The sequence below is a fragment of the Accipiter gentilis genome, chromosome 8, assembly GCF_929443795.1.
Source record: "Accipiter gentilis chromosome 8, bAccGen1.1, whole genome shotgun sequence".
Taxonomy (NCBI): domain Eukaryota; kingdom Metazoa; phylum Chordata; class Aves; order Accipitriformes; family Accipitridae; genus Astur; species Astur gentilis.
In genome coordinates, this window is record NC_064887.1 from 3,688,054 (window position 1) to 3,705,767 (window position 17,714).

Below are 17,714 nucleotides of genomic sequence, written 5' to 3' on the forward strand. Positions count from 1 at the left end.
GAGAAGCTTGGCAAAACTACGTTATAAAAAGAGCAAGACTTAGTGCTGGCTGAAGAAGGAAATGAGCGTTCCCAGCTCGCACAGCAGTGCTTAGCGATGTTTCTGTAGCTGAATTTGATGTCGTTTTCTGTCTGCTGAATACTGCAGAAAGGTGCCTTCCCTCATTATCGTTCACGTACTGTGTGCGAGCTGTTCTCTGCTGGAGTCAGTTTTCGCTGGCTGGGGATGGTGGGAGTACCATCCGGGTGGGAACCTCACAAGCACTTTTGTCGTGGCGATTATTTTCTAGTCTCGTGAAGTTCAGTCCGTGCAGGGAGTCTAATACAGGTATTCCAGGCAAATTCCGCTAGAGATTTATTTGAAAGACTTAAATAAGATTTCAGTAGTGCAGATGGTTTGTGCTGCTTCTCTATGTACACATGAATTAAACTTTCTGCCAGCTTTCCTGTCAGTAAACCTTGGGCAGTTGAATGATCCCAGACACAGAGCCAAAACCGATTCGTTTGAAAAGCAATCAGTTCATGTCAGTGGACTTAATTTTTGTAGTAGCCAGCTGTAGAAAATACTGGAAATGAAGTACAGAATCATTCATCTGATGAGGCTTCTTATTTCATCATGGAAAATATGAGCTCATCATTGTATTTTCTCTCCCTCAGAGACTCCTTCAGCAGGATGAGCCTTCGCAAAATGGATATCTAAACGAGTTAAAAACCAAAATAAAAAAGCACTTAAAATTAAGGTTTTGAAAAGAAAGAGCCTTGTTATCAGCGCTGGGAATCAAAGAAGTTTTATTGTGAAATAAAACTTGGACTTCATCCTGGACATCCCACACACCTCTTCCTCCATCAAAGTGTTCAGTGGCCAAAAATCATTCTGAATTGTCAAATGTAGACTTATCAATGTTTGGAAAAAAAAAAAAAAAAATCATGACAGTGGTATCCAGAGTATTGGTGATAAGCTGTAAACTTACCTGTTTTTTAAGGCATTTTTATGACTCAAAGGTACACTAAACGCATTTACCTTTATTTATAGCATTACCTAATGTTAAATTTATTTACTTTTAGTTCATATATTTAATTTATATTAGGACCATAAGCAAATGCATTTTTGAAGTTTTTAATGTAGTGATGATGGTTATTTTGATGGTACTATTAAATATGTGAATGTTTACACTTTAATTCCCTGTGCATTGGACTTCAGAGCTTGCCATCCTTGGGAAAAAGGTTCGGAGAAAGGTAAGTCTTACAGTAACACCTCTTAACCAAGTGGTGATTTTTTTATTATCCCTATACTTTTTCCTTTGTAATTCTGAATACGAATTGCTGCAAAGAAAAATAATTCTAGCTGTAGCCATCAGAAGAATGAAGGCACATCTTGTTACCACTTTACCTCCTTCAGTACCAGTGGAGTTTCAGCATGACTTCTGCGTGTACGTGGTCATTTCCACCAGCTAGGAAGTCCAAACAGCACAGTAATCTGCTCGTAACTTTGAATGTGCAGTTCAGCTTAGCAGCGTACATGCGACTAGACTGCTTTTTGTGTCCCTTTTTCAATTTAGAAACTAATTTCATGGGGAAAAAGAACATAAAATGATATCACAGTTTTAGTTAAAAACTTACATAGAAAGCATTCTTTGCATTGTTGTTTATGTAAAGAAAAACATCTGGTTTACAGCAGTTTTGGTGGCTAACACAGCACGTCAAGGAAACACCAGAATTGGAGCTGAGTACACAACTCCTAAATCTAGTCCTTTATATTTTTCCTCTGTATTGAACAAGGTCCCTTGGAAGAGGTGGCATGTGATTAAACACAAGCTTATTCTCTCTCTGTAAATACCTAACTATGCATACATATACATACATACGTGTGTGTATATATAAAAACCCAAATTGGATAAATGTACATTTATATATATATAAAGTTATACGAAAAAAAAAAAAGGGGGTTTATACACGAGCTTTGAGGACAGCAAACAATTATACAAAGTCACTTCCAGTTTGTGAGTATTCGACTTTGTGAAACCTAAATAGTTTTTACCTTCAATTCTAACATACACATTCCCCTATATTAGAAGGTGCTGGGGGCAGGTGTTTCTTTGGGGGTTCACCCCCTTCTGTTTTAGTACTTGCAGGGAGGGTTTAGGGTGGGAAGGGTCGCTTTTATTCTTGATACTTGGGTCAAGTTATTAGTGGCTGCGCTGGTAGCAGGAGGGTTGTACTCTTACTGCGGAGCAGGTCTGGGAGCCGCCGCGGGCTGCCCCGGCGGGATGGTTGGTACCCAGCAGGACAGCGCAGGGGAAGGGAGAGCGGTACTTTTTGCCAATTTTTGCTCCTTCTCCCGTCCTCTTTTGTTCCAACAGCTCCATAGCAGTGGTGCTTTTTGGTAACGTGAGCGAGGCGCTTTACTCAGCGTGCCGTTTCCCTTGAAGACAAGCAATCCTGAACTAGTTCTACCTAAGCCTTTCCATTCCCCTGCTTTGATTTTACTGAATGGCCCCATGTCAATGTAAAGCTGACTGGTTTAGCTGTACTTACAGCTCGGTAATTGCGTAGAACTCGAGTGCGGTATCGTGGAAAGCTAAGATCGGGCAGCCACGCTTTGTCTTCCATTGCGGCAAACTACAGGCCATGTGCCATACAGGACATTATTTACTGTGACTAGTTCAGGAAGGGTGGCAAATGCTTTACTTGAGTAATTCTCCAAAAAAACCACCCTGTACTATCTATCCATATGCCAGAGGAGTGGTTTTTTTCATTCAGGATATTCCAGCTGATTTGTGTTTTCTGTTCAGCTGCCTACAAAGAATGTTTCTCTCCAGCTGTATAGTATGATGGAAGACATCTGGGTCTTCCTTCGATTACACTGTAGCCAATATTTTGTTGCAAATAATGGTATTCTGTTTCCTTGGAACATTTCCTGTTCCTGCAGTTGAATGAAAAAGATAAGTCTTGGGTCAAGTGTGGAAAAAACAAACTTTCATTTGCAGGCTGAAATTCAGCAAACCCCAGACTGCAGGCAGTAAAAAAAATAGCTTTCTGTAACGTGGTTTGGCTACCTTTGCAAGGTAAGATTACAGGTTTGTTTGGGTTTTTTTAAATGTAGCTATTTCTTGGTTTAGAAAATGAAATTATTATTACGGTGACAATGCTTTGGGAGAGGTCTTACTGTATTTGTAATTCCAGATTTTCCTCCTCTGCAGAAGATAATTACTACGGGCATCTATTCAGCATGAGTTTATAAGCAACTCTATAGTCCAGCCTTTCTTACACTGTTTTCTGTTGACAGTATAAGCTGTCTAGACCAAAACATAGTTTGGTAATATATCATCATCTAGGATATACTGCAAAATCAAGACCTGTACAAAAACTGGAGGTCCACCATAATATGGGAAGTACACTAAAGATATTTTTTATGAGTTACCTTAATGTAGTATAAACACTACAATAAAAGACTGTAAAAAACCCAAGTATTGCAAAATAGACTGGGTAGAGGTTTCTAGGGCTTTTCCTGTAAATAAATTAATTTGTAATTGAAAAAGTTTAAATATATCCAGAAAACTAGGGCATACTCACATTTTGTGAACCTTTCCTTGTCTCTCCATCCATCCTATGACAGTAGAAGTAAACACGCATCCTACTTTGTGTCATATTATTAAGAAAGATTTTAATTGTCTCCAGTTTATGAGATTCACCTTAACATTTCAGCATCTAATAGATGATTTGGGATTTTAATCTCTAGTATTTAGTGCTAAGCATTTCACTCGTTTTTACAATAATGTTTCTCTTTCCGCTTGCCTCTGAACCTTACCTCTAGTCATCAAATGCCTTCAAATTAGGATATGCTGTACAAGAATCAGTTAAAAAAACCAAAAGAATGTAACTTTTTAAAGTACTTTAAATCATCCACTTCTCTAAGATAGTTTCCCAACCTTTTTGTAAGTGCCCAACCACTTTCACTTTCCACTTCTCCCTCTCCAAAGACAAAAGTCTGATCTAGTCATCTCAGATGTGTATCATAAATTTTTTATTTCATATATACATTCTTAACAAAGCATCAAAGCCAAATGCTTTTGTTTTCCCATATTTCAGTGAGCTCTAAGTACAAATTAACTGTTATAAGATCACCACTAAGTTCCAAATCCACCCAAACAGATATGCATATTAGAGGGCTTTACTCTTAAAAGTACAAAATTATTTTAATTACACTACACGCTCCCCCTGTTTTGAAGTATTAATCACACCTATTTACACTTTGCCCATTTAATACCTATGCAACAAGATGCAAATTAGACCATTCAAACATTTCTATTAAGTTCAGTTCCTTCCAATACACTAAACGAGGTTACAAGACCCTTTTCTCGTGCTTTGAGTTGCACCGAGCAGTATAGAACTGGATAAGGAGAATAAACCACGTCGATTACCCAAAGACTAAATATGAAGTATTACTTCCCAAGTTACAAAAATACACAACTTCTGATGAAATTTGCTAGTTAATATACATTTACTCCAGGGTATGAATACAAATAACTTTTATTTAAAAAAAAAAAAAAAGCTAATAATACAATAGGCATGTCTGAGACCTAGACTTGTGTTAAAACCACTACCGTGTACTGTAGGCATCATTTAGGAACTATACAAATTGGCATTTCTAAAAGGTAATATCACTATTCTCCAGCATAAAAGTTATTACATGAGTTAAGTTCTATGTTGTGGTTTGTTAATTCAAGTTGAGCCACTTAGTTACACCAAACAAAAAAGACAAGAAACATTGTGATCCAGTAGCTTCAAAAACAAACAGCTGCTTCTTCCAGGTAGTTTTGATGCAAATCAGACCAATAGGTGTACGCAAATCCCTAGTATTTACAGTCAAAATACAGTATCACTCTACAATTTTCTTATAAAACAGTAGGTAAGGAGTTGATGTAGATGACGATGTCGGAGAAAGAGAATTCAGGAAGTCCTTTTCTTCTGTAACCTTCACTTCAGAATCATCAAAAAGCAACCACTTTCCTTCATACTCTTTCAGGCTCTGCAGTACGTACAGAGCTTTGTTTTCTAGTCCATTGGAAGCAACGCCATTTTGCTCGCTGTGTTCCGTGCCGCACTCCACACTCCCGTTAGTACTGCTAGACTCGGGATTTCTGTTTTCAGTAACTACATTGAGGAACTTCTCAGGGTTAGCTGGTTTGTTGTTGTACAGGTCACAGTCAGACTTGCTCTTCTGCCCCCCAAGAAGTCCGACAGCTTCCATATTCTTTTTGTTCAGAACTTTACCCGGCTGTGCATTTCCATTGACTCTAAAAGAGACTTCACCGTCGTCGTAGTCTTCAGCAACAGTTCTCGCCTCCTCCTCATTCAGTGGTTCTGGTTTAATCATTTCGTACATTTGGTCAGTGATGAAGTTTCCTTTATCTAACTCTAGGCTATTAAGATCTGTAATTTTGACAGAAGCTGTGTAGTGTCCACTGCTAATTGTAATGCCGCTGTGCATTACCACTGCAAATAATCCATAGGTGTCATTGGTCGGCTTTGTGCTCCATTCCTCTAGTGACAGTTTGAGAGGCGTCAATAAGGGAGTGTTTATCTTGGATAATCCACCATAGCAATCAAACCTTTAGAAGAAAGATAAAGTTAAGAGCTCTTGCCACAACAGCTCACAATAAATACTGCTTTAAGTGGCCCACACATTGTATCTATATTCTTTTCCTTCTGTTAAAAAGACATGGGTGATCTGAATGTGAGAAGTTGCTCATGATAAGCAAGTTGAAAAGTGAGCATCTGTCCCAGGCACCCCCGTTCAGTAAAGATGTTTTTACCAGTATGTATAATGTTACATCTTACAGCCTAGTGACTATGTATTTTAATTATTTAAGAGATTCCCCTTTTCTAAAATGTCAACTAAAGTTAAGTTTTAAATAGTGACGATAAAAGGAGTTAACTTAATTGTTCAGTTATCATTTGTGCTTTTATGCACGAATACTTGCACTTCTTCCCAGACACCATCCTGCATTTCAAATTAAAACAAAACAAAAAACTCTTCAACACCCAAGGCTGAAGTAAGGGTTGGTTTTGGTTTTTTTCCCAAAGCTTTGAAAGAGTAATTTACTAAATAAAGGAATACAAATTTATTTTACACTCAAGTAGCTTCAATATCACTCAGAAAAACTGAGCAAGTAATTTTTCTCAGATCTTAGTGCACTGTAGTATACTGCCAATGGTTATCTAAGGATGAGTAAGTTACTAACACTTTCTTATTACTAGGGATTCTTCCTTAACTATGCTGTTATTCAGCTTTTTAAAAGAATTATCTAGCTGATTTACTTTGGAAAAACATCTAGTATTCCATAAATATTTAGCATTTTGTTCGTAGTGCGCAAATTTACAATAAGAAAAGTTTTAAGTCCTTTCATTACAATAAGGATCTTCTAAAGAGTTGGAAAAGAAAGTAAGTGTTGGGACTCCTACATTATTGTGTATTAACCTCCTTGAATGATTCTGATCTTACATGATTTACATATTACATCAGCCCAGTTTAATTAACCCCTTTATTTAACGATATGTTATGATGTCCTAATAGATTTCAGTGATGATTCAGTCTTGCTCAACTGTTAAGGTGTTGTAGTGAAAAAATACAGGGGAATGTAGACAAACCCTGTAAAACTTACATTCCGGAGCACTAACTACTATTATTCAGCTTGCATTTTATCATAAGGAAGAATAACTATCTTTAATCCAAGGCAATTGTAGATATTGCGTAACAGCATAAGCCTAATTGCAGTAACAGAGTATTACTTTTGTTTTACTGGGTTTAGTTTTGATTCTGCTGCGCTTCTAAGCTTTTTGCTAATGTTCACAGCCATAACCCTTATAAACATGAATACATTTACACACACACAGCTGTCCTCAGTCGCTCAAGTCTAACTAATTGAAATCTCATTTTAGACCTAGCCTTACCATAAACATTTGACTACACCAAAAGAAACACAAAAGAGCATATCATCAGAAATAATAGAACTTAAATCTTCTGAAAATCTCTATTATTAGTAGCTAGAAATAGAGATATTCAGAAGAGAGTCAAGAAACAGAGAAACTGCTTGCTGATACTCTAGATCAGAAATCCAGTTCCACTCAAGCACATTGTGACAATCATATTAACATAAAACATTAAAAAACAGGCTCTACCTTTCTTCTGAATGAGATCCAGCATCAGAAAGATTTGGAGAGGAGGAAATAAGAGAGGAAATCTTTTCCTATTAGCTTTTTGTTCTTCTTAATGATAAGAATCTGAAGACAGAAAAATTGCATGCCAAATACTCTGCCTCCTCTGACTGATGCACAGTAGTTCATACACAACAAACTTGATTTCTGCAACTACATCTTTTGAGGCCATAAATTAGTGGAACTTTACCCACTGTACTGAATTAATACCTCAAGTTATTATAGACCCTTAAAGACTTAAGCTATTTTGCTGCAACACTTTTAACAGAAACATGTGAAATACTCAAAAGATTTCCAGTGGCATAAGCTCTGCTGTCACTAATGAGCAAACGTGACTGTAACAAAATGTAAAGTAAGCCTTTTAAAAAAAAAATAAAAATATTTTAAAATCACCTGCTCTTACCTGATACCATTTCACAAGACAAAAAAAAAAAAAATCTAATTTTCTCACCAATTGTTAAATTTATATAGTGTAAATGCTTAATTAGATGTTACCAGTTACACATTTCTTCTTAATAGCTTCCCAGTCTGAGCACACATGGCCTAACATTTTTTTTTTCCCCCCACACACACACTTGCCAAAAAGAATTACTCATCCCCAGGCAAGCAGATTTTCACACTGGCTGCTTTATTTAAAAAGCCAAACACTTTGCAAGCCAGCATCTAGAAAAGATGAAGCAAATCCCTACTAACTGTAAATATTTACATTACCATTCCCCTCTGCTTCATTTCTCTTCATTTATTGAAAACTCAGTAGAGCACAACTGAGAAGCAGACAAGATTTCAAAATTTTTATGGGAGCTAAGAGAAGTTGCGTGAAGATTCCTAGTTTAAAAATCTTAGTTTAAGGCCAGTAAAATAGTCTGTTATTACTTTTAGGGCAAACCATTGCTGTCTTGTCTATGGAGAGAGTAGTAGTTTTACAATAAATATTACAAGTTTACGTAAGTCAATGGCGGGAAGCTTCATCAAAGCTCATTGTTCAAAAACCACCATAAGAGTGACTCTGGATACTATGGAGTAAGCCAGTGCTTTGGTTTACCAGCCTTGGCTCTTCCTCACTTCATTTGCAGCTGTGCTTTATTACTCCAGATCAAGCTGTTTAGAAATGACATGGTTTTGTCCAAGATAAAATGTCCAAGCCAAAAAATGGGAAACGATCTTCTAAGCAGTTTCAGCTTCATCACTGACTCCACTTCTACATCTGATTTTTCCACTCTTAATTCCTTAATCTCTGGCTGCTAGCACTTGGCAGAAAATGTATGACATGATTCAGAGGACACATGAGGAACACCACAAGAGACTGGATTCAGTCTGACCCAGATCTAGGTCTGAGTATTTTGGAGCAAGAACCTGAAGCTTGCCAGGACAGAAGAAGAGGTAAGTGATTCAGGCTGGTTAACCTGCACGCTGCAAGTACTTCTTCATAACAACAAAAAAGTAGCAAACGTAGGAGCAAACTGAAGACGATATTCAGGTTTCCTTTCAGGTGGCCATCTCAGGTTGTATTTTTTTTGAATAGCCTATAATCGTACCAGGATACCACCTCACATCAAGGGCTACTCAACAATAGCATTACAATTTTTAAAAAGTGTGCAACTTTGCCTTGTTGTGACAGTCAAATATTACATAGAACAATGAAAAAGACAATTTTCTGCATCACGGTCCTAGACTTGTATGAAGAGATGTTAGCCGACATTACAGAGGAAGTTTCCTTTCCACTTTCTCAGTAGACACCAGATACTCCTAAAAACAAATACTAAAAACAGGCAGAACGAGAACTGTAGTTTTAACAATCTTAGCAAACTACCTGTAAAAGTATCTTAATAGAATCCTCGACAAGAGTTATTTTACAAATCTGATTTATACTGACCACAGTTATCAGCACTTGTTTATAGAGCATCCTCTGACAAGTCATCTGTCAGCTTACATTTTGTATCTGTATACTGCCAAAGGTCCTGTACACTTCCAGTTCTAAAATATATTGGTGACACAACTAAACTCCATGGAAGACTTCATGCGTTAGACTTCCTGCTGGCAAGGTGGCTCTGAAAGTCTAAAGCCGACCAACAGGGAAATGCAAACCACAGGGAACCGGGTGGATAAAAAGGCCAAACTAATTTGTGCCTGAATAACTTACTGTACATCACAAAGCAGTTCAGTGTTAAGTCTCAGAACTACGCCTAGCCATCAGGTTATAAAACACAGGCTGCGGCAGAGTAGTGCGTTCGGCTCTCTGGAACAGATACCAGCTAGGGGGATGCTGAAACCAACACAAGTTTATCTTCTTTTGCTGCATCTGGCAAAGTTAACGCAGATAGCGAAAGTTACGTTTTAGTGAATACCAGGAGAAGCTGAAAATACAGGCCAAGTCTGCAAACGTTACTAAAATGGTATGCTTACTCACAAAAACGCACTTAATGGCGTAACAATTTTCTGAAGGATCTGGGGTAGTATTTTATAGTTAACGAGAAGTTTTTCCTGATGAAGCCTTCTGTCATTTTTCATTATTTGAATCTCAGTGGAGAAATAGCCTTTACTGCAAAATGCTGTGCATAAAGTGTCATGGCATTGTTTCATTTGTGTACAGTACTATAGTAGGGACAGAAGGGTTTTTCTGGTTGTTTCCCCCCGCCCCCTTCCCAAAGGAAATCCCTGAATTCCTAAGTATGAAAAAAAGGTAAAGAACACTCTACTAAGAATAATCTCTTTCAAAAAATCAGGATTCCTACAGTATGTAACATCAAACTGATTGGCTCAGCAGTTGAACATCAGTGACATTGATATTACTGTATTTTAAAGGATTTCTCTATCATATGTTAGATCTTTAAAATGTTTATCTCCTGAATTTTTTTCCCAAATTTTACTACTCATGTTCAGTTAGAGACCAAAGTACTACTAGCTGTGACCATAAAATTCAGTTTTGTTCTCACTACTTGTTCTGCTAAAGTACTTAAACCTGCCTCTAAACTCGCACAGACAGGTGATATTAAAAGTAAAGTTTTAAGAAACATCAGGGTATCAGGCTGTTGTAAAAATATACATAGAACAATTTTTGTTAAGAAGTCTCATGAAAGTATATTCTCCTGTAGATAATTTCTGCCACTACTTGTAACAACAGAAAGCCTTTATGAAATTAGGGGCCATGTCCCACTGATTTAAGTTAATTCCAATCTAGAAATCTGCTCTTGCAAAAGTTACAAAACATTTTCATCTCTTCTGGTAAGACTTCCCTTCCAACAGCGCACCATTTTGTAATATAGTCAATCTGCATACTCACTCTAAGCCACTAGCAGCAAAGCACTTCAAATGAATTGTTATAACTTCAGGCATTTTATCGAATAAAAGGCTGCGTTCTGCTTCTGTGTAATGATGGCAGTTTTCGCAGAAATATTTATCCTCTCCCACAATCCTTTCCACTGACGCAAACTGTGAAATTGCCCATTTAAGAGTCTTCATTTCTGTTTTTGGCTCTGGAGAAACTATAAAAGAGAATCATTACATTCACAGATATGCCATTATTTACCTTTCCAATGCATCCCACCAGAATAACAACAAAACAAAATACGTCAACTTAAGACATGTTCAAAACCTACTGTCAACACTGTAAAGAATGCTTAGTATGTATGAAACAGAAGTTGTACTCAAATTTTCGAATCATTTCAGGAAGAGATGAAAATATCACTTAATGGGTATTATTACTTAAAATCTATGGTTTTCCCAAAGCTTGTCTCCAGATCGCATGTACTAATTATGCCGTCATGTCTGGAATTGGGTGCATGTATTTGAGACCAGAATTTCACTCATTAAGGCAAACTTCCAAAATAACCAGAAAGTTCCCTTTCACTTTCTACATTTCACCTCCCCTGACAGCTTCACACTGCTGAGGACAAGATCACCTACACTGTCGGGAGCGTTTTACGTATGAACACCACCACTCACACTTTACTCCGAAGTCCTTCAGCAAAACAGGGAAGGCAAAAATAGTAATAGCTGCTCTAAATTAAGTCCATGGGAACTAAAATGAATTTATTTAAAGCTCTGGATTTCAGAATGTATTGATGCCGTGCTTGCTTTTGAAAACAGCTAAAAACTACGTATAGATGACAAAAATTTGTGAAAGATACCAGAGGACTAACGTTTACAAACATAAAACATGCTATTAAGGTAACGACAGTCTAAAATCCGGAAAAAATAATTTTTTACAGTAAATTAACAAAAAGAAGCTGCTTTCTCCTTTATTTTTGAGAAAATATGCAGATGTTTCTTATAAAATGATGAAAAAGCAGAGGCATTTCTTATCCAGGAACAAAGGGAAGACCCAAATCAAAGAAAATACCTATTTATAAGCAGGAAAACATGTACATAAGTGAAGGACTGTAAGCAGTCGACGTTATGCATTAAGATCTGAAACAATGTTAATACTGCCCTGATCTGTCTACGTTATCAGTGCTGTGTTTCCAAAGTCTAAAGTTAATCAGGACAAGATGTAACAGAACAGCCTCTAATTTTAACCAGCGCAAGCAGGAGCAGTGTTCCTTGATAACTACAGCACCGTCCTTCCTCAATGGCTGGCTGAAGCACAAACATAGATAGCAACCCCTTCCGATAATTACTTACTTTCAGAACTCTCTTCAGTTTTAGAAAGTTCATCTTCTTGCACTGGAACACTGATGTCCTGAAAATCTTCTCTTCTTTCAGTAAAGCACTCACACTCCAAGCATCTCGTTCTCAGTACTAACTGGCCCTGGAACAGTTTCTCCACTAGTTCAAAAACAGCCAGCTCTGTACCTAGAGAAAGTATATGCCAGATCACTTATCAAAATGCATTTTATTCAAAAGACATTTCAGAACCTGTCTATCCTTCTTGGAAAATCACTGTGTTACAGGTGTGGCCTTTTAGGGATTCCAGACAGGAATAAAAAAAAAAAAAAATTAAGAAAAGCTGCTTATCACATGCAATTTTCACAGTATCATCTACTTGTAACCAAACAGGGAGCCTCTTTCTCTTGGCCCTCAAACTTTAATTTCTCTTTTAAGATCAGGTTCTTGTTTCATACGTGAAGTGTGACCGTGTCGCCTTTTCTGGAAAATTTGCGTTTGTCATCAGTGCACTGCCTTCTTAGTATGGACTGTCAGCCTCCTCAAGGAACATCACACTTGTGTTTGTGTGACTGGCTTCTACTTATTCTCTGTCCTCTCCTCCAATACTTTCTAAACTTGTTGGCCAATTTTAGTCAAACCTGCTGAAGAAATGCAGATCTCAAAAGATTCTGCATTCCTTCAAATTTTTATAAAAATTGGTAGGTGGATCAGAAAGAAAATTCCAAATTAGTAAGTACTGAATTCATACCGAGGCCCTTCCCTCAACGGGCATCCTGTTTCATTTACATGAAGAAAATCTGTACCTGCCAGCGAATTAGTGTATAAATAGTACCTCTGTGTCCTTCCTAGTTATTGGGAAGGCTGGAAATGTGGAAGGACTAAAGAACAGGGAGGGAAGGAGAGGATATTGTTTGTAAAGACTTGGGACACATAGCCATAGCCAATGGGGTTTGATTCTGTTTGCTCCTGGCAGTAACCTTCCTTTACGTCTTGAATTCACTTGCTATTTCTATGGATAACAAAAATTAGTGATAATACAAGCCTGGTAATATATGTTTTGTTTTGCGGGTTTTTTTTTTCAGAGATTGTACAATGATTACACAATGTGAGAGAAATACTTCTTAAGATCTAAGCTAAACAGGTCAAGTTGTAACAAAAATTACAAACGTGTATAAAAATAAATTCCCTTTCATAAAAGTCTTTTCAATTCCTGAAAATGTAATTTTGTATTTAGAGAGCTCTGCTGGCTATGCAGTCTGAAGGCTGACTTCCCACGCATAGTAATCTCTTAATCATACCAATTTTAAGCCCATACACTTGTTCACCAACCTTCCTTTTTTGGTTCTTTTTCAGTTCCTGTTTCATTATGGCTTTCCACAGGAGACGCTGGTTCCTGGTATTCTTCTTTAACGTTGTTACCGTTTTCACACTTGACAGGCGGCTCTTCAAGCTCACAGTCATCGTATTCTTTCCCTGGGTCTTTGGATCCCAAGTTTGTAGTTAACTTTCCTAGACTATAAAATTTAGACAGAATACTAGGCTGTTTGCATGAAGATTTTAACCAGTTTAATCTAAGCCGCGACTTCTTCTGTGTTGGCTTTGCACTCTCATTTTCACTGGAACACTTGGCAATGGCATCGGTCTGATTTTCTAGCTTTTCTCCTGTTGCTTTCCTCTTTGACCTGGTTTGTCTTTGATTTTCTTCTGCTGCAATCTGCTCTTTTGATACTTTGGATTTTTTCTTTGCATTGCCACCCTCAGCATCGCTTTTTCTTTTCCCATTTCCTTTGAGTAGCTTGTCTTCAGCTGTCTCTCCGACATGGGTACTCGGTACATTATCCTCCTCGTCAGCAGGGTTGCCGGTTCCATTGCTCTCGGTATTAAGTTTTTCCTCCAGTTTAGCTGTAGGCTCTTCCACGGGCAGTTTGTTCAATTCTTCCTTCTTCAGTAGCTGACATGTTTCTTGAATGTTACCCAGGATACACTGCAGAACTTCCTGGGCATCATGCTGCAAGTAGCCTTCATACATAGGGTTGAGCTCTCTATTAAAAGTAAAGGAGCAAAGCAACGAAGACTAGTTATTCTTTGCTAACTGGCTAACGTGATTTGAGATTCAAATTAGGGAGTTTAGACATAAAAGTAGGGGAGGATCCTCTCCAGGCCTAGAGAGAAGTCCGCTCTGTCACAGAAGGTAGCTACAGCCTTGTGCATTTAAACGCACGTTCAATTGCAACCCTGTAGCGGTCCTCCTCAGGTCAAGGAGAATACTTACATACGTAAGGCTAAGTACTGTTTCAAATCCACGTCTGGATTTAAACTATATTATCACAAAGTGAAAATTTACTTCCAAATTTATGATACCATAGGGCTAACAATAAACACAGTGAACTTACTTCCTATGACGATGCCCCAAATTTAATACCATCTACCTCCCGCAAGCCTCTTAATGCTGTCCTCTACTATACAATGTCCTCAAAACTTCAAGTGAAAATTCCAACAATGTGTTTTAAGATAATTTGTACCTAAGGGTATTCAGTAGCCTTCGTGGCTGAGTAGCAAGTTCATCTGTGTATTTTTCTGGATTTAAGAGAAAGCTGGCTTGAAGCTGCTCAACTGAAAGAATCAATGAGTGCAAACTGCAGATTAGTTCGTAACTTGCCAGTGGATCTTCTTTACAATTTCCCTGCAATAACAATATAAAGAGAATAAAAATATTTCCAGTTTCGCCTGTAACAAGTTAAACTTTTTCTCTCCTGCCCTCAGTTAGTTTTCTAACAGACATTTGACAGATTGTTTTTCTCTGCTATGGGAAGCATGTAAGTTTCAGACAACATATTGCTCTTTTGCCCCTAGAAAACAAATATAAAAGCCAGAGTAGCTGGTACTTTAAAAACCCAAACCATCTTTGCGCAAACTCCGGCTTCCATCCACTCAAAGTACTGTATCATAATTATCTTAATGTCAGAAACATGGTGAGGTTATCTTCTTGAATTTCTTCTGTTAAACTTAAGATTTGTGCTTACAAGTTTACCGACACTCTGAACACTCAAGTTTGAACACAAGTTCAAAACAACTCAAATGTTTTCTTTATCCGAAATAGCACTGTAGAAAACAATACTGCAAAACTCCTGGCAAACAGAAGGAGTGACAGTTAAGTTTTCATTACACTCCTGGCACACAGCCTCGCTTGCAAAATCAGAAGTAAAGGAATGTGTAGTGAGATATGTTACCTTCTCTGCTTTTTGCTCTCCTTCATCCTTCAAAGATTCTTTCTTCTTTGAAATGATATTATATAAATGTTTCACTCCAGTTTTAAAACCAGGACAAAAATATAATACCTGAAAGCAACCATTTAAAACAAGAGAATAATTGGTAAAGTAAGAAGTTACTCAACATACATATCCACATTTACGATCAAACTAGCTTTGCATCTCCCAAGGCTGCTGCACAGCATGCAAAGATGCAGGATTATTCATAGCAGGGAGGTGCCCAGAGTATGTAAACTGAAAAATGACCCAACCAAGGCAACCTATGGTGCACACGTTTCCTGCAGCATCATCTTTTTTTCCCCATTGTAATCAGATTCCCTTCATACTACATCCAGACATCTACGTCATATCAAACTGCGAATCTCATCCACTTGTGCTTAACCAAAAGAAAATCATCTTTTCGAGGCCCCTGAACATGCGCTTACCTGAAGTACGCTGTTAAGGTAACAAGTGTTACCCAGATTGTTCAAGCCCACAAAAGGCAACATGTTGTCTTTTTTCTCACAGCTAACGAGCGAGGGAGGCTGTGCTGCAGGAACAACCTGATCACTATTAAGCAGAGAAAACAGTGCGTAAGAGGCAATTTTTGAAAATTACTCCTTCTGGTATGCATGCACATCCCCCTCCCGGCCATCTACCGTCTCAGAGCCATCTTACAGAATTAATGCCCGACATACACATATCAAAATCACGTCAGAGCGTTTCTGAGAATCTCCATATGGCTACTCTGGACACTCAAATACAGACTGCTCAACCGTAACACCTCTTCAGCAACCTACACAAAACCAGACAGGTTTACAAGAAGCAGGCAAATCTGCTGTTAGTTCCAATACCTATTTTACGAAAAATATCAGGAGACCAATTTAAGGAACCAAAAAAAGTGCTCCTTCAAATACTTTTGTATGGTCTTTGTTCATGCCTAAGGCAGCGCTAAGAAAAATGTCCCTAGCACGTATTTTCTATTACTGTCCCCTGCTCCAGATTCACATCACTTCATTTCCAGATGCAAACCAAAAGGATAAAAACGGGAAAAAAAACCCCACCCCAAACCAAGCAAACCAAGAAAAACCGAACCAATGAACCTGGTACATTATATACAGTGATAATGCACCGTACTGACACAACAGAACCAAACCTTAAAGTCTCCAACACATTTGTAATTGACCATGATTAAGCAATTTCTCCCATTTAAATTTCCTCACTAGCTGCAATGAAATGAGTTGACAGATCTGCTCAGGGCTTGAAACACCCTAACGAACGACTGTAGGCAGCGCAATCGATTCTTTTACTTGCAGCAGAAATAACCTTTAAAACTCGATATTTTTTTGTTCAAACTCATTTTGCAAAACCCCTACGTTTTACTATAATTTGGACGATTCGGCATCAGAATAACTACCTCGTTTCAACTTCAAATAAGCTAACTTCCTCAAGTTATTACAAAGTTTGTAATAACAGCCAGCTAAACATCCATCCCCAGCACGGCAAACGTGTTTCCTCAGAAGCAAACAAGTTATAGAAACCCATCGTGGGGAGCGGCTGGCTCAGTTTGATTAACTTGGCTGAAGGGTTTTACTCCGCGCGCGTTGAGGCGCGTCCTTCTGCCAGAACATACAACTCAAGCGAGCGGACGGAGCGGCGTGGTTCATCCATTACACCCAACGCAACTCCCGCTCAGCCGGCGGGCGACTTCTGCGATACAGCCAGCGACGCTTATTCGGCGCGAAACTCTTACGCACATCTCGGAGCCTCTGAATTCTGAACTCTTTTGCTCATTTTCCTGGGACTCCGTGAAATCCAGCGCTCTCTTCGCCTCCTTTTTCTGGAAGAGCTTCAGAGAAAGCCGGTTCTTCTTCGAGGGGCTCCCTCTCGCAGGCCCGGTGCTGTCACTCGGTAAAACCCCGGGCATCTTTCCTGGCGGACAAGCGAGCGGGAGAAGCGGCCGGCCCGGCCGGGAAGCTGCGCTGGCCGCTCACACCTGCCACAAAAACACACAAAAAACACCACACGAGTCGCCATTTACTTTCGGTCCGCCGAGCGCCCAACGGGCGCTGAGGCACACCGCGGCCCCGGAGACACCCCCCCCCCCCCTCGTCCTCCCTCCCTCCCTCCCTCCTCCCGCCTCCGCCGCCCTCACGCTCCCGCCCGACTGTGAGGACGGAGCGGCGGCGGCGGCGGCACCCGGCCCGGCCCCCCCCCCCGCCCCCGGGGAGCGGGCCCTCGGCCCCGCGGGGGGCGGCCGGCGGCCGCGGACGGAGCCGCCTCCCCTCACCGCTACATGTCGGCGCGGCGCGGGCCGCCGCCGCCGCCCGCCGGTTGCCATGGAGACCGCGGGGCGCCCCGGCGCCGCTCTACCCCACACCACGGGAAACTTGGCGCGTTTTCCGCGCCGCCAGGACCCGCGCCCTCACCCCCTCCTCGCGCCCAGGCGTTCGCGGGCGCCCTCTCTAAACGCCGGAACGGAAGACGCCGCCGGCGACCGTCGGGAACGAAGGGCCATAGCGACCGACGGACGGTCTGTAACTCGCCGGCTTCCGCCGGTCGAACGACGCTTTTCTACGGGCCCGTCGGGCGGCGCCGGCGCGGGATGTACGCCGCCGCCGCCGTCAGGCAGTGCGGCGGGCAG

The 17,714-nt window shown here is 39.8% G+C and overlaps 2 protein-coding genes across 15 annotated transcripts in view; one reads left to right on the forward strand and one right to left on the reverse strand.

The window, feature by feature from the left end:
* DOCK7 (dedicator of cytokinesis 7) overlaps positions 1 to 1,839 on the forward strand; it is a 348,282-nt gene extending 346,443 nt beyond the window's left edge. For 11 of the 13 annotated variants that reach the window (XM_049807269.1, XM_049807270.1, XM_049807271.1 and 8 more), the window contains one exon: positions 657 to 1,839. In XM_049807269.1, coding sequence (XP_049663226.1) covers positions 657 to 699 — 43 coding nt within the window. In that variant the 3' untranslated portion in view covers positions 700 to 1,839. The remainder of the gene's footprint in view (positions 1 to 656) is intronic. The other 2 variants (XM_049807277.1, XM_049807282.1) reach the window with 1 other exon arrangement.
* Positions 1,840 to 4,535: 2,696 nt separating this feature from the next.
* Positions 4,536 to 17,497, reverse strand: USP1 (ubiquitin specific peptidase 1). 2 transcript variants are annotated; one of them, XM_049808432.1, is made up of 9 exons: positions 17,361 to 17,497; positions 16,828 to 17,066; positions 15,517 to 15,640; positions 15,053 to 15,160; positions 14,345 to 14,505; positions 13,152 to 13,864; positions 11,838 to 12,008; positions 10,498 to 10,699; positions 4,536 to 5,611 (listed from the first exon to the last, which is right to left on the reverse strand). In XM_049808432.1, the coding sequence occupies exons 2-9, from the start codon at positions 16,995 to 16,997 to the stop codon at positions 4,879 to 4,881; spliced, it is 2,382 nt and encodes a 793-aa protein (XP_049664389.1). In that variant the 5' UTR covers positions 16,998 to 17,066; positions 17,361 to 17,497; the 3' UTR covers positions 4,536 to 4,878. The 2 variants fall into 2 exon arrangements, with proteins under 2 accessions (XP_049664389.1, XP_049664390.1); XM_049808433.1 differs by lacking the exon at positions 17,361 to 17,497 and having other exon boundaries at positions 16,828 to 17,162.
* Between the last annotated feature and the right edge of the window lie 217 nt (positions 17,498 to 17,714).

What these genes read in the sequence shown, in the direction of transcription:
- USP1 (XM_049808432.1), bottom strand. Translation starts at nt 16,997, where the DNA reads ATGCCCGGGGTTTTACCGAGTGACAGCACCGGGCCTGCGAGAGGGAGC. An exon ending in GAGAGCAAAAAGCAGAGAAG is followed by an intron (nt 14,506 to 15,052) that starts GTAACATATCTC and finishes TTGTTATTGCAG; the next exon opens with GGAAATTGTAAAGAAGATCC. An exon ending in AACTGAAGAGAGTTCTGAAA is followed by an intron (nt 10,700 to 11,837) that starts GTAAGTAATTAT and finishes TCTCTTTTATAG; the next exon opens with TTTCTCCAGAGCCAAAAACA.